Consider the following 12776-nt stretch of genomic DNA (forward strand, 5'->3'; position numbering starts at 1 on the left):
CGTGCCACAACTACTGAAGTCCACGTGGCTGAGCCCATGCTCCGCAACAAGAGGCCACTGCAATGAGAAGCCCATGCACCGCAACGAAGAAGTTGCCTGCGTGCAACTTCTGAGAAAGCCTGCATGCAGCAATGAAGACCCAAAGCAGCCAAAAATACATAAATAAACTTATAAAAAATTTGATTGTTCAGTAATAAGCAGTTAGGAAGAGGAGTTTCTTAATCACTCTATCTTAAATCTGTACCCACACATTCTTTTCTTTCTTTCTTTTTTCTTTTTTATTTATTTGTTTGCTCTCGGTCTTTGTTGCAGCCAGCGGGCTCCTTAGTTGCGGTACGTGAACTCTTAGTTGTGGTGGGATCTAGTTCCCTGACCAGGAATCGAACCCGGGGCCTCTGCATTGGCTGCACGGAGTCTTATCCACTGCGCCACCAGGGAGGTCCCACAGTCCTTTCTTCTGGCTGTGGGTCCATGCTCTTATTCAGAGGTTCTCAAGGTGCAGTCTGTATGCCCCTGGGATCCCCAAGACCCTTTCAGGGATTGCACAAGTTCACAATTTTTCATAATTAGTAGACCAGTTGCCGTTTTCACTGGTTGACAGTGGCACTAATGGTGCAAAAGCAATGGTGGGTAAACCTGCTGGCCCTTTATTTAACGTAGGTCAAGGCAGTACAAGTAGTTCACTCCCAGGTTCACTTCTGTTGCTTCCATGATGAAGCAATAGAAACTAATAAATTTATTCTCAGTCCTTCACTACGTGGTTTTAGAATATTCTGTGTGACAAAATGGGAAATAGGAATGCTAATTCTGCACCCTGAAATAGGTAGGTAAGATGGTTGTCTTTAGGAAAAGCGTTTGTGTGACTGTTTGAATTAAGAATTAAATTTTTCATGGAATTCTGGATTTGAAAGGATAACCCTCAGACTGATTACTCAGACTTGGGTGTTTGGCAGACAGTTTCTCAAAAATTAATGAAGTGAGGCTGTCACTTTAAGGGAAGCAACTGAGAATATCTTTTGTCAGTGATAGAATTTGAGCTTTCAAATGAAAATAAATTAAGATCTTAGAAGTTGTATTGACTACCGTGAGCCTGACTCATGTAGTCTCAATATTTCAAGACTCTTCTGATGAAATTGGTGGTGGTGGTTGTTGTTTTTTATTGTGGTGTAATGCATATAATATAAAATTTACCATCATAGGGACTTCCCTGGTGGTCCAGTGGTTAAGAATCTGCTTTCCGATGCAGGGGACTTGGGTTCGATCCCTGGTCAGGGAACTAAGATCCCACATGCCACGGGGCAACGAAGTCCACGCGCTCTAGAGCCCGCGCTCTGCAGCGAAGATCCTGCCTGCCACAACTAAGACCTGATGCAGCCTAATAAATAAATAAATATTAAAAAATATTAGCATCATAACCGTTTTTAAGTGTACAGATCAGTAATGTTAAGTACATGTACGTTACTGTGGAACCAGTCCCTCCCTTCTTGCAGAACTGAAAGTCTCCACCATCCATCTCCAGAACATTTTCATCTTTCCCAACTGAAACTCTACCCATTAAACAACGTCCCATCTCTTCCCCCCAGCCCCTGGCAGCCACCATCCTACTTTCTGTCTCTCTGAATTTGACTACTCTAGGTACCTTATATAAATGAAATCCTACATCATTTGTCTTTTTATGACTGGCTTATTTAACTTAGCATAATGTCTTCAGGGTTAATCCATGTTATAGCATCTGTCAGAGTTCTCTTTTTAAGGCCGAATAATAAGCCATTGTATGTATAGACCACATTTTGTTTATCCATTCATCTATCAATGGATACTTGAGTTGATTTCACCTTTTGGCTATTGTGAATAATGCTGCTATGTACATGAGTACAAAATCATTCATGAATAGGAGATCTATTCAGAGTACAAGATAGAACAATGATTTTTATTTTATTTTATTTAAATAAATAAATTTATTTATTTTTTGTTGCATTGGGTCTTCATTGTTGCGGGGACTTTCTCTAGTTGCAGTGAGCGGGGCTTCTCTTCATTGCGGTGTGCAGGCTTCTCATTACGGTGGCTTCTCGTTGCAGAGCACAGGCTCTGCATGCGGGCTTCAGTAGTGTGGCACACGGGCTCAGTAGTTGTGGCTCGCAGGCTCTAGAGTGCAGGCTCAGTAGTTGTGGCGCATGGGCTTAGTTGCTCCACGGCATGTGGGATCTTCCTGGACCAGGGCTCGAACCCCTGTCTCCTGCATTGGCAGGCGGATTCTTAACCACTGCACTATCAGGGAAGTCCCAGAACAATGATTTTTAATGTAGCAGTATGAAAAGTTCGTCAATACATTTTCAGATTCTGCATTGCAGGTAACCTTTAAGGAACTACCACTCATTGAGTTTTGGTGTAGTATCAAAGAAGAATATCCACAGCCATTTACAGGATTATTCACGGGAATTCCCTGGTGGTGCAGTGGTTAGGACTCCACGCTTCCACTGCCAGGAGTCTGGATTCGATCCCTGGTTGGGGAACTAAGATCCCACAAAAAAATTTAAAAAGGTTATTAAAGTACTCCCTTTTCCAAACAGGTATCAGTGTGAGGTCAGGTATTTTATACTTCAATGAAAACAACAAATCCCAATGGGTTAAATGCAGAAAAGTGAATATGAAAATCCAGCTTTTCTATTAAGCCAGACATTGAAGAGATTTGTAAAAATGTTCAATAGTGCTTCTCACTAAATTTTTTATGTTTGGGAAATATAGTCATTTTTTCATAGAAGTCATGTTAACATGTAACATTTTAAAATATTAAAAATTTTTTTTAGTTTTAATTTCAATATGGTAAATACAAATAGATACTACTCAAAGGCTCTTTGAGTAGTATACTCAAAGGCTCTTCAAGGGCCTTCTGTAATTTGATAGTGTAAAGAGTGTGGAGACCAAAAAGTTTGCAAGCCATTGCTCTCCTTTTTAAAAAATTAATTAATTAATTTTTGTCTGTGTTGGGTCTTTGTTGTGGTGTGCGGGCTCCTCATCGCGGTGGCTTCTCTTGTTGCAGAGCACGGCCTCTAGGTGCGCGGGTTTCAGTAGTTGTGGCTTGTGGGCTCTAGAGCGCAGGCTCAGTAGCTGTGGCACATGGGCTTAGTTGCTCTGCAGCATGTGGGATCTTCCCGGACCAGGGCTCAAACCTGTGTCCCCTGCATTGGCAGGTGGATTTTTAACCACTGCACCACCAGGGAAGTCCCCATTGCTTTTCTATATAAAGACCAACATTTCCACTTGTTTGTTCAGTGGATCCCATCCTCAGTCATCTACTCAAGAACAGAGCTCTTGTAGTTCTCTATCCAGCAGTACTACTCCATTCCTCTCCTATGAGGTTATTTGTACCGACCTACTAAGTATCGTATAGTCTTCCCTTGGTATTTATGGGAGATTGGTTCCAGGATACCCCTGCCCCCCGCCCCCATTACCAAATTCTCAAGTCCCTTATATAAAATGGCATAGTATTTGCATATAACCGAACACATACTCTTTAAATTGTCTCTAGATTACTTAATACTACCTAGTACAACGTAAATAGTTGTAAATGTTATGAAAATGCTATGTAAGTAGTTGGCCAATGTACAGCAAATTCAAGTTTTGCTTTTTGGAACGTTCTGGAATTACCACACACCGTCCCCTCCCCCCCCCCCCCGAGTATTTTTAATCCTTGGTTGATGAGGAGGGCCAACTGTACTCCTTTTTTTTTTTTTTTTTTTTTAAAAGATGTTGGGGGTAGGAGTTAATGAATTTATTTATTTTTGGCTGCGTTGGGTCTTCATTTCTGTGTGTGGGCTTTCTCTAGTTGTGGCAGGCGGGGGCCACTCTTCATCGCGGTGCGCGGGCCTCTCACTATCACGGCCTCTCTTGTTGCGGAGCACAGGCTCCAGACGCGCAGGCTCAGTAGTTGTGGCACACGGGACTAGTTGCTCCGTGGCATGTGGGATCCTCCCAGACCAGGGCTCAAACCCGTGTCCCCTGCATTAGCAGGCAGATTTTCAACCACTGCTCCACCAGGGAAGCCCTGTATCCTATTTTTAACCCTTCATTGATCCCCCACATCCCCTTCTACCTATTACTTCATTTCTGTTTCTTGGACACGAAAACATGAAAGAGTTGTCGTTACTTTGTTTCTTTACTTCCCCTTTTTTATTTCCTGAACATTCTTCAAGTTTTTCTTTCACCATTCTAAAATGGTCTTGGGCTTCCCTGGTGGCGCAGTGGTTGAGAGTCCGCCTACCGATGCAGGGGACACGGGTTCGTGCCCCGGTCCGTGAAGATCCCACATATGGAGTGGCTAGGCCCGTGGGCCATGGCTGCTGAGCCTGCGCGTCCGGAGCCTGTGCTCCGCAGCGGGAGAGGCCACAACAGTGAGAGGCCTGTGTACCGCAAAAAAAAAAAAAAAAAAAGGTAATAAAATGGTCTTGCTTAATGGTCATTAATGCCATCTATATTATTTTTTAATCTAGTGGTTAGTTAATCTTGTCAGTAACATTTGATCCAGTGGATCACTTCTTTCTTTACATGTCTTCATTTGGCTTCAGGGATACTATATTTTTTTTCCCTTACTAGCTATTCTTTTTTCAGTAGGGGGAGTGACAAGGGGCTTGTTCTTCCCCATTTCCCCTGCCTCTGATGTAGGAATGCTCTCAGGGCTCAGTCCTATGACTTCTTTATTAATAGTCACTCCCTAGGTAATCTCCCCCAGTTTAGCTCAGGCCTGTGGCTTTAAGCGCATGACACCCCATTTGTATCTCTAGTCCCTACATGTTTCCTGAATCTCTTCCTTTCAATATCTTGGAGGTTCAGTAGGCATCTTAAAATTAACATGTCCAAAACTAGATTACCCTGCTCCTCACCTGCTTTTCCCTCAGTTGACTATCTCAGTAAATGGCAATGTTGTATAAATCTTGATCTAGATGGTCTATATGATCTAGAGATCTAGATGGTCCCTGCCACTAGTTCTCAGTTTTCACGTCTGTAAAATGGAGATAAGTTACAGCCTTACGAAGTGGATACCAAGATTAAATGTAAATATAGGTATAATTACCACATGGCACATAGTAAGTGTCCATTGTTATTACAGTTGCCCAGGCCAGAAAGCATTGGTTTTATCACTTTTTCATTCAAGAAATTATGTATCCAGTACATTAGCAAATTCCAAAATAAGTATATTGAGAATCTAACCATTTCTACTATTTCCCCAGTCTTAGCCTAGATTCTTTCTAAGTAGTCTTCTCCTTCTATTATTATTATTTTTTTGGTTGTGTTGGGTCTGTGCGTGGGCTTTCTCTAGTTGTGGCGGGGGGGGGGCTGCTCTTCGTTGTGGTGCGCGGGCTTCTCATTGCGGTGGCTTCTCTTGTGGAACACAGGCTGTAGGCGTGCGGGCTTCAGTAGTTGTGGCATGTAGGCTCAGTAGTTGTGGCTCATGGGCTCTAGAGCGCAGGCTCAGTATTTGTGACACACGAGCTTAGTTGCTCCACGGCAAGTGGAATCTTCCCGGACCAGGGCTTGAACCCGTGTCCGCTACATTGGCAGGCGGATTCTTAACCACTGCGCCACCAGGGAAGTCCCCTAAACTGCACATTTTTGAAGTGAGCAATTTGATGAGCTTTTTACATGTGTATATACCTGTAGACCAATATCATAAGATAATGACATATTTATCATCTCCAAATTTCTTTATGCTCCTTTGTACTTCATTGCCACTCTAGGCAACCACTAATCTACTTTCTTTCGCGGTAGATGAGTTTGCATTTTGTAGAATATTATCTAAATCGAATCATACTGTATGTACTTTTTTTTTGGTGTGGCATCTTTGATTCAGCATAATTAAGATTCATCCATGTTATGTGTTTCAACAGTTCATTCCGTTTTATTGATATTCCATATTGTGGATATATCACAGTTTATCCTTTTGGGTTTCTGGTTTTTGGCTACTGCAGATAAAGCTGCTATGAATATTTGTGTACGTGTCTTTTTATGGGCATATACTTTCATTTCTCTTGGGTTAATACCTAGGAATGGATTGGCTAGATATCATATGGTGGGTATATATCTAACTTTAAGAAACTCTCCAGCTGTTTTCTAAAGTGACTCTCCCATTTTACATTCCTGTCAGCAGAATATGAGAGTTCTAGTTGCTCTACATCTTTGCCAATGCTTGATGTGGTCCGTCTTTACATTTTCGCCATTCTAGTGGGAGTATAATAGTATCTCATTATGAGTTTAATTTGCATTTCTCAAATGACTGATGTTGTTGAGCGTCTTTTATGTGCTTATTTACCATTCATATATCTTAGTAGTGAACTTTTTTAGTGATAGGTAAGTGTGGGTTACCTAAGCCTTGTCAGAGTAGTTCAGAGGTTTAAAGAAATTAAAGTATTATGGTTTAAATGTAGCAGGTATTCCAAAAATGTTGGTTCTAAAAGTATTTGACGTTTGAAAAAAATCTTTCTCTTGCAGTCTGGATGTGGATAGTGAAGCTAAGAAACTACTGGGTTTAGGACAGAAACATCTGGTGATGGCGGATATTCCAGCAGCTGTCAATGCCTTCCAGGAAGCAGCTAGTCTTTTGTAAGTACTGTGTTTTGCTATGATGAGATGTTGTGTTCCTAATAAACTTGGATCATAGAAAGTTGTTTAATGGGATAAAAAGAATAAAGAGCAAGAGTTTAAGAAGCTTTGATTATTTTTCATGTGTAAATTTATTCCTATAACTATAAAACGTATGTATCACTGACCAATTTCAGCCTTTGATTTTCCTGAGTTAAGGTAATTTGTTTTCTGTTCATCACTAACTAACTGACTTGTCCTGGTTTTGGTTCAGGGTCATATTTGTCCATTTTTTTCCACAACCCTTACTCCCTCTAGGACAGATCTTATTCCTGGATATCTGCAATAATCTTGTCAGATTATTGGCCTCTGGCCTCTTCATCATCGCCTTAGGCTGAAGAGCTGAGGTTCTGGTATTCAGTGGTGTGCTAAGGGTAGGGCCCAGATTTCATCTGATGCTGAGTATTTAGGTATTTTTATATAAAAGTATGTGGTTATCTTACAATGAAAGTGTTGAAATCTAAGTTTTTAAGATTAAGCACATAGAAACACGCTTCTTAGCTTATTCCTTATTCCTGGAAAGTTCAGTATTCGCACTGTCCTGCCTTTAAGGGTATTTAGGAGGAAAATTTGAGATGCATTATTCTAATCTAGTAGACTACCCTTAGACATGACCTTCATCACAATAGTTTCTTTGTTTAGTTGCACTGTTTATTCTCACTAATCTCTTAGGCTATTAGTTGGCCTGACTTAGCATGATTTCTGTCAATCCTTTACCTCACGAAAGCTGGTCTCCATACTCCACATAAAGTACCTCCTCCTTACCATTTATCACACTTGTGCTTTTTTTCCTCTTCTTCTTCCCTATCTAGATATTAATAGCTTAAATTTGTATATATAGTGCTATCTGTATTTCTGAGTATTATTTTAAATGATTTTATATACATTAACTTAATTAGTTCTTGCAATAGCTCTGACTGGTTCTTAACATTTCCATTTTACAGATGAGAAAACTAAGGTACTGTGAGATTAAGTAACTTGACTAAGGTTAAAAGTTAGAGGCAGGATTTGAACCTAGGCAGTCAGGCTCCAGAGAACATGCTCTTAACTCTTTATCATCATGCCTTTCCATGGACCTTATTCATGCTTTAGGTCCCAGCCAAAGGCCCTCTAACTCTAACAGTATTCTGGCCCATATTGACCCCTATCTTATACCAGGAGAAACGCCTATTAATGTAATTTGACTCTTAGATTATATAGTATAACTGTAGCAAATGGATGTCTTTTAGAGTATATATTATATTCTAATTATATAATGTATGTTATATATCTAAATTTGTAATTATATACTATATAGATGAAGAACAGGCAACATTAATTAATTCATTCTTGAAGTCCCTTGGACCTTGACTTCAAAGCAAGAGGAGTGGAGCATTGGTTTCCTAGAAGGATGTGTTACAGAAGAAATGTCATATTATAGCTAAAGAACTAGGGGAAAAAAATTTTAGACTAGATGTTAATTCAGATCTTAGCTGTTATTCTCTTTGTAGAGGTAAGAAGTATGGAGAGACAGCTAATGAATGTGGAGAAGCCTTCTTTTTCTATGGGAAATCGCTTCTGGAGTTGGCAAGGTATGTCTTTCAAGCCAAGTCTTTTTTTTTTTTTTTTTGTGCGATACGCGGGCCTCTCACTGTTGTGGCCTCTCCTGTTGCGGAGCACAGGCTCCGGACGCGCAGGCTCAGCAGCCATGGCTCACGGGCTCAGCCGCTCCGTGGCATGTGGGATCTTCCCAGACTGGGGCACGAACCTGTGTCCCCTGCATCGGCAGGCGGACTCTCAACCACTGCACCACCAGGGAAGCCCTCAAGCCAAGTCTTTAAGTAATACGTTTTGTATCATAGTAGTCTATTTAAAAACTTGCTTCTTTGTTTGCTAAGATTGTTTACTAGCTTTGAGATTTCACATGAGCTAAGTGGGACTGGTTTTACTGGAGGGGTTTGGAAGGAGCATGAAAGATTGATGGAAGTTTTTCTTTGGAGGGGGACCTGCCGTGGGCTTGTGGGATATTAGTTCCCCGACCAGGGATTGAGCTCGCACCCCCAGCAGTGAAAGCGCGGAGTCCTAATCACTGGACCGCCAGAGAATTCCCTTGCTGGGAGTTTTGAAAGGCACTTGATACAAAGAGTAAAGTTATACTTAGGTTTTGACTTTTGCAGTAATTAGAAGCAGAGGTCTTTCCATTAGTGAATAGTCAGTAATTTATCAAAGTCCAATTTAGAGAGAGAACCTTTGAAAGCACTCTGAGCTAGCCCAAAACAGTCATCCATAAGAAGGACTGAATGAAGGACAATTTGAAAACACTGGCGTGTGAAAATGTTTTAAAAAGTCTCACAAGTAGTCTTAACTGTTGGAAAGTTGTGCATTTTCCACCAGAATTTATTAAGCAGAATAAAATATATTGAGGGTACACAGAGTAGCAAATATTCTGTAATCTATTTAATATCAGTTCTGCTAAGTTTTCTAATTTTGTAGAGCATTCTAAGGATTTGTCATGAAAACCTTGCCAGAATGTTTTTGGCCATCTAGAGAAATGTAGGTGGATGAGAAGTTTGGGAAATATGGCCCTTTTGATAGGAGTCATCAGTGCTTTTTCAGGTGGCTGGATAAAAAGGGTATGTTTATTTCTTTCAGTGCTCTTACAACCTTAATTTACATTAGAAGTTTTGATCATTGCATTTCTTTCATGAGTGCTTATAGTTTATATTCTCTGTACTTGCTTACTCTTCGGTTGCTTTTATAATACAGGACTACAGTTTCTGTCTTACAAAGACTGTTAGGTTCTAGCCATCATACCTTTAGTGCTTTCTCCTTTTGTTCTGCTAGAATGGAGAATGGTGTGTTGGGAAATGCCCTGGAAGGTGTGCATGTGGAAGAGGAGGAAGGAGAAAAAACAGAAGAAGAAACTCTGGTAGAAAATAATGATAACATAGATGGTATGTGGAGTTGCATGTGACATTCAAGAGATGCGACGTTTATTTCTTGTGTACAAGTGATGGAAATAGGGCTCTCCTTATCCTGAATGGTCTCTCCTGGGGTGACACCTGCATCTGGTAGAGACTGCAGGGGAGGTGGCTGATTACTGAAACTGATAGCAGGCTTTTGTAAGGGGATAACTTAATTTCCCAAATAAATCTGGTTATTTAAATTGATGTTTTAAGTATTAAAAGAACCTTAAATATTTTTCTGATGTGACTTTTAAAAAGTCTTTGCAGCTCAGTTATTTTAATGGCTGTGCTTTTGGAGCCCTTTTACATTTTTTTGTCTAAGAAAATTAAATGTTAATTTCGAACTTGAGTTTGGCTGCTAGAATTTTACATATCAGATGGAGGTCTATATAATGTTTAGAAGGGAATGTAAAGCTTGGCATCTCTTACCTAACTGATATCAGAATGCTCAAGTAAAATAATATCTAATTTAAGGAGCTTGGGTTTCTTTTGCAGTAAGTTGCTCTGCTAGCTGGGAGTTTCCCTTTGCTTTTCTCAAGGGGGCAGATAATTTGCAGGCCATCTGCTAAAACATAAGCCAGGCTGTTTGAGGGTTTAAAGGGAATGTATTTTTAGTTTCCATTTATGCCTTTATCATTAAACTCGAAGACATGTTTATGCTTCATGTTCTTTAACCATGTAGAGGAAGCAAGGGAAGAGTTGAGAGAACAGGTTTATGACGCCATGGGAGAAAAAGAAGCCAAAAAAACAGAAGACAAGTCTCTGGTAAAGCCTGAAACGGATAAAGAACAGGAAACTGGTATGGAGAAGGGTGGAAGAGAAGATATGGATATAAGTGAGCCTGCAGGGGAACTACAGGAAAAAGTTGAATCAACTCCAGATCAGTTAACTGAAACCACTAAAGAGGGAAAAGGAACAGCAGCACCAGAAGGACTGAATGAAGCTGAAGTCACTTCTAAGAAGCCAGAACAGGAAACACCAGATGCTGAGGAAGGAAAATCAGTTTCTGGAACTGATGTCCAAGAAGAGTTCAGAGAAAAAGGAGGTCAGGGAGAAGTAATTGCAAGCATAGAGGAGAAACCAAAAGAAGCTTCAGAAGAGCAACCTGTTGTGACTCTAGAAAAGCAGGGCACTGCAGTGGAGATAGAAGCAGTCAAGCCAGTGGATGTGGGTGGGGATGAGCCAAAGGAGCAGGTAGCTGTCTCTGCAAGTGAGCCAGGAAAGGCTGTTCTTGAGCAGTTGGTAGGGCAAGAATTGCCTCCTGCTGAAGAGTCACCAGAGGTGACAGCACAGGCTGCAGAGGCCTCAGCTGCAGAAGCTGGATCAGAAGCCTCTGAGAAGCCTGGGCAGGAGGACCCAGTTCTCCCTAAGGATGGTGCAGTCAATGGACTATCAGCTGCAGGGGATCACACTCCCAATGAACCGAAGACTAATGCAGAAGGACGGACAGAAACAAAAGATGGCTCAGGACTAGAGGAGAAGGTCAGGGCAGAGTTGGTTCCTAGCCAGGAGGAGACTAAGCTGTCTATAGAAGAGTCTGAGGCAGCTGGAGATGGGGTTGAGACTAAGGTAGCCCAGGGGGCTACTGAGAAATCCCCTGAAGACAAAGTTAAGATAGCTGCTAATGAAGAAACACAAGACAAAGAAGAACAGATGAAAGAGGGTGAAGGTAACCGGGACATGCAAGAGCTGCAGTGGGTGGAGTACATTCTGGATTTGACTCACTAATCATGGGTAAAAGTCAGCCTTCCATTCAGGATTTTCCGTCTGCCTTTGGATTAGGAAAGGGCTAAGTGAAAATGGGGATAGTTTAAGAAGGTGGTGTAAGTTGAGCAAGTTAAAGCAAGTCTTCTTTAGCTGGCTTATAAACTAACGCTTTACTAACTGCAAAGTAGGCCTTTCTGTGATATCTGAGACTTGGCTAGCTATCAGTAACTTGTTGTACCATACTAGCCAATAAAAGGTGGGTGGGAAGTGGGGTAGATAGGGAAATAGTGGGCTAGGCTGGCAGAGAATGCTGAATGGATGTTCACTTGCATGCCTCTTGATTTTTAAATTTACTGTTCACTTGGTTCCTTTTTCTCTGCTTTAGGAATCAGGATTAGAGCAGTAGAATCCACTGAATTGATACACTTAAGCAGGCATGCCATTTAAATGAAGGCAGTTAACCCTTGAATGTTCTATCGCCAGAGTGGAAGAACTCTGGTAATCTTTAGTTTTAGTCTTCAGTAAGTGTTTAGAGGCTTATTCACATTAGTTAAATTAGCCCCCTCCAAAGTTAACAGAAAACCTAACCGTTAAGCCCTCTTGCTGCTTTCCCCCCTCATTTCATGCTTGCTTTGGCTGCTAAACTGAATTTTTTGTTACTTAGAACATTATAAAGTGTGGATGCTTTATATAGTATTATTGGTCTAATTGTGATTCAGTTTCATCAAGATGTATAAGCCTCTAATTAGCAACTCCATAACTGGCACGTCTGACTTGAGTTATACTATCATTTGAGGATTCTACTGTCCATAAGATTTATCTAACGTTGTTATTAATAACCATAGGTATATTCCAATTAATCATTATTACACATACATATTACTTATATAATTGACAGACTACTTCGCGTTCTCTTAAGTTTTAGATGTTCAAAGACCCATTATCAATATGTGTAGCTAATTCTGGTAAACTTCCTCCTACCTATGTGCAGGTCCCTGTACTCCAGCCAGCACAGGCATGGTAACCAGTAGTGAATTGGCTAAATGGTAGAACCATTGGGCTGCTTATTGGGCTTTAGGAGATATCTATGGAAAAAGCACAGAACTGAATTCCTCAATTTAAAAAAACCTCCCATGTCTTAATCTTTAATGATAATTAGCTAGAGTAGTAAAAAGCTCTGCTGGCTCTCTGAAGTTGGACTTTGAATAATAAGCTACAGTAGAGATGTCATATTTCTCCACAGTTCAAAAACTATTCAGTTGAGTCTCACAAGTAACATTGTTAGAGCTCTCTCACATACATTACTTCTGATTCCAAAATACAGTACTGTGTAGTAGGTAGTATTACTCCAGTTATAGTGATGAGGAAGCTGAGGCTTAGGGGTTACGTGACTTGTTTAGGGTCAAACAGTACATCATAGTACTGGAATCTGACCCTAGATCTGATTTGAATGTATTGTTCTTCCCAGGATACCTCACACTGAGGAGG

The 12776-nt window shown here is 40.8% G+C and overlaps 1 protein-coding gene across 4 annotated transcripts in view; it reads left to right on the plus strand.

Moving 5' to 3' along the window:
* Positions 1–12776, plus strand: part of NASP (nuclear autoantigenic sperm protein) — a 36192-nt gene that overhangs the window by 16906 nt on the left and 6510 nt on the right. For 3 of the 4 annotated variants that reach the window (XM_082615663.1, XM_082615664.1, XM_082615662.1), the window contains 4 exons: positions 6487–6597; positions 8127–8207; positions 9460–9569; positions 10264–11250. In XM_082615663.1, the coding sequence (XP_082471789.1) occupies positions 6487–6597; positions 8127–8207; positions 9460–9569; positions 10264–11250 (1289 nt within the window). The remainder of the gene's footprint in view (positions 1–6486; positions 6598–8126; positions 8208–9459; positions 9570–10263; positions 11251–12776) is intronic. The other variant, XM_082615665.1, reaches the window with a different exon arrangement.

The sequence above is a fragment of the Mesoplodon mirus genome, assembly GCF_964341445.2.
Source record: "Mesoplodon mirus genome assembly, chromosome: 3".
NCBI classification, from domain to species: Eukaryota; Metazoa; Chordata; class Mammalia; order Artiodactyla; family Ziphiidae; genus Mesoplodon; species Mesoplodon mirus.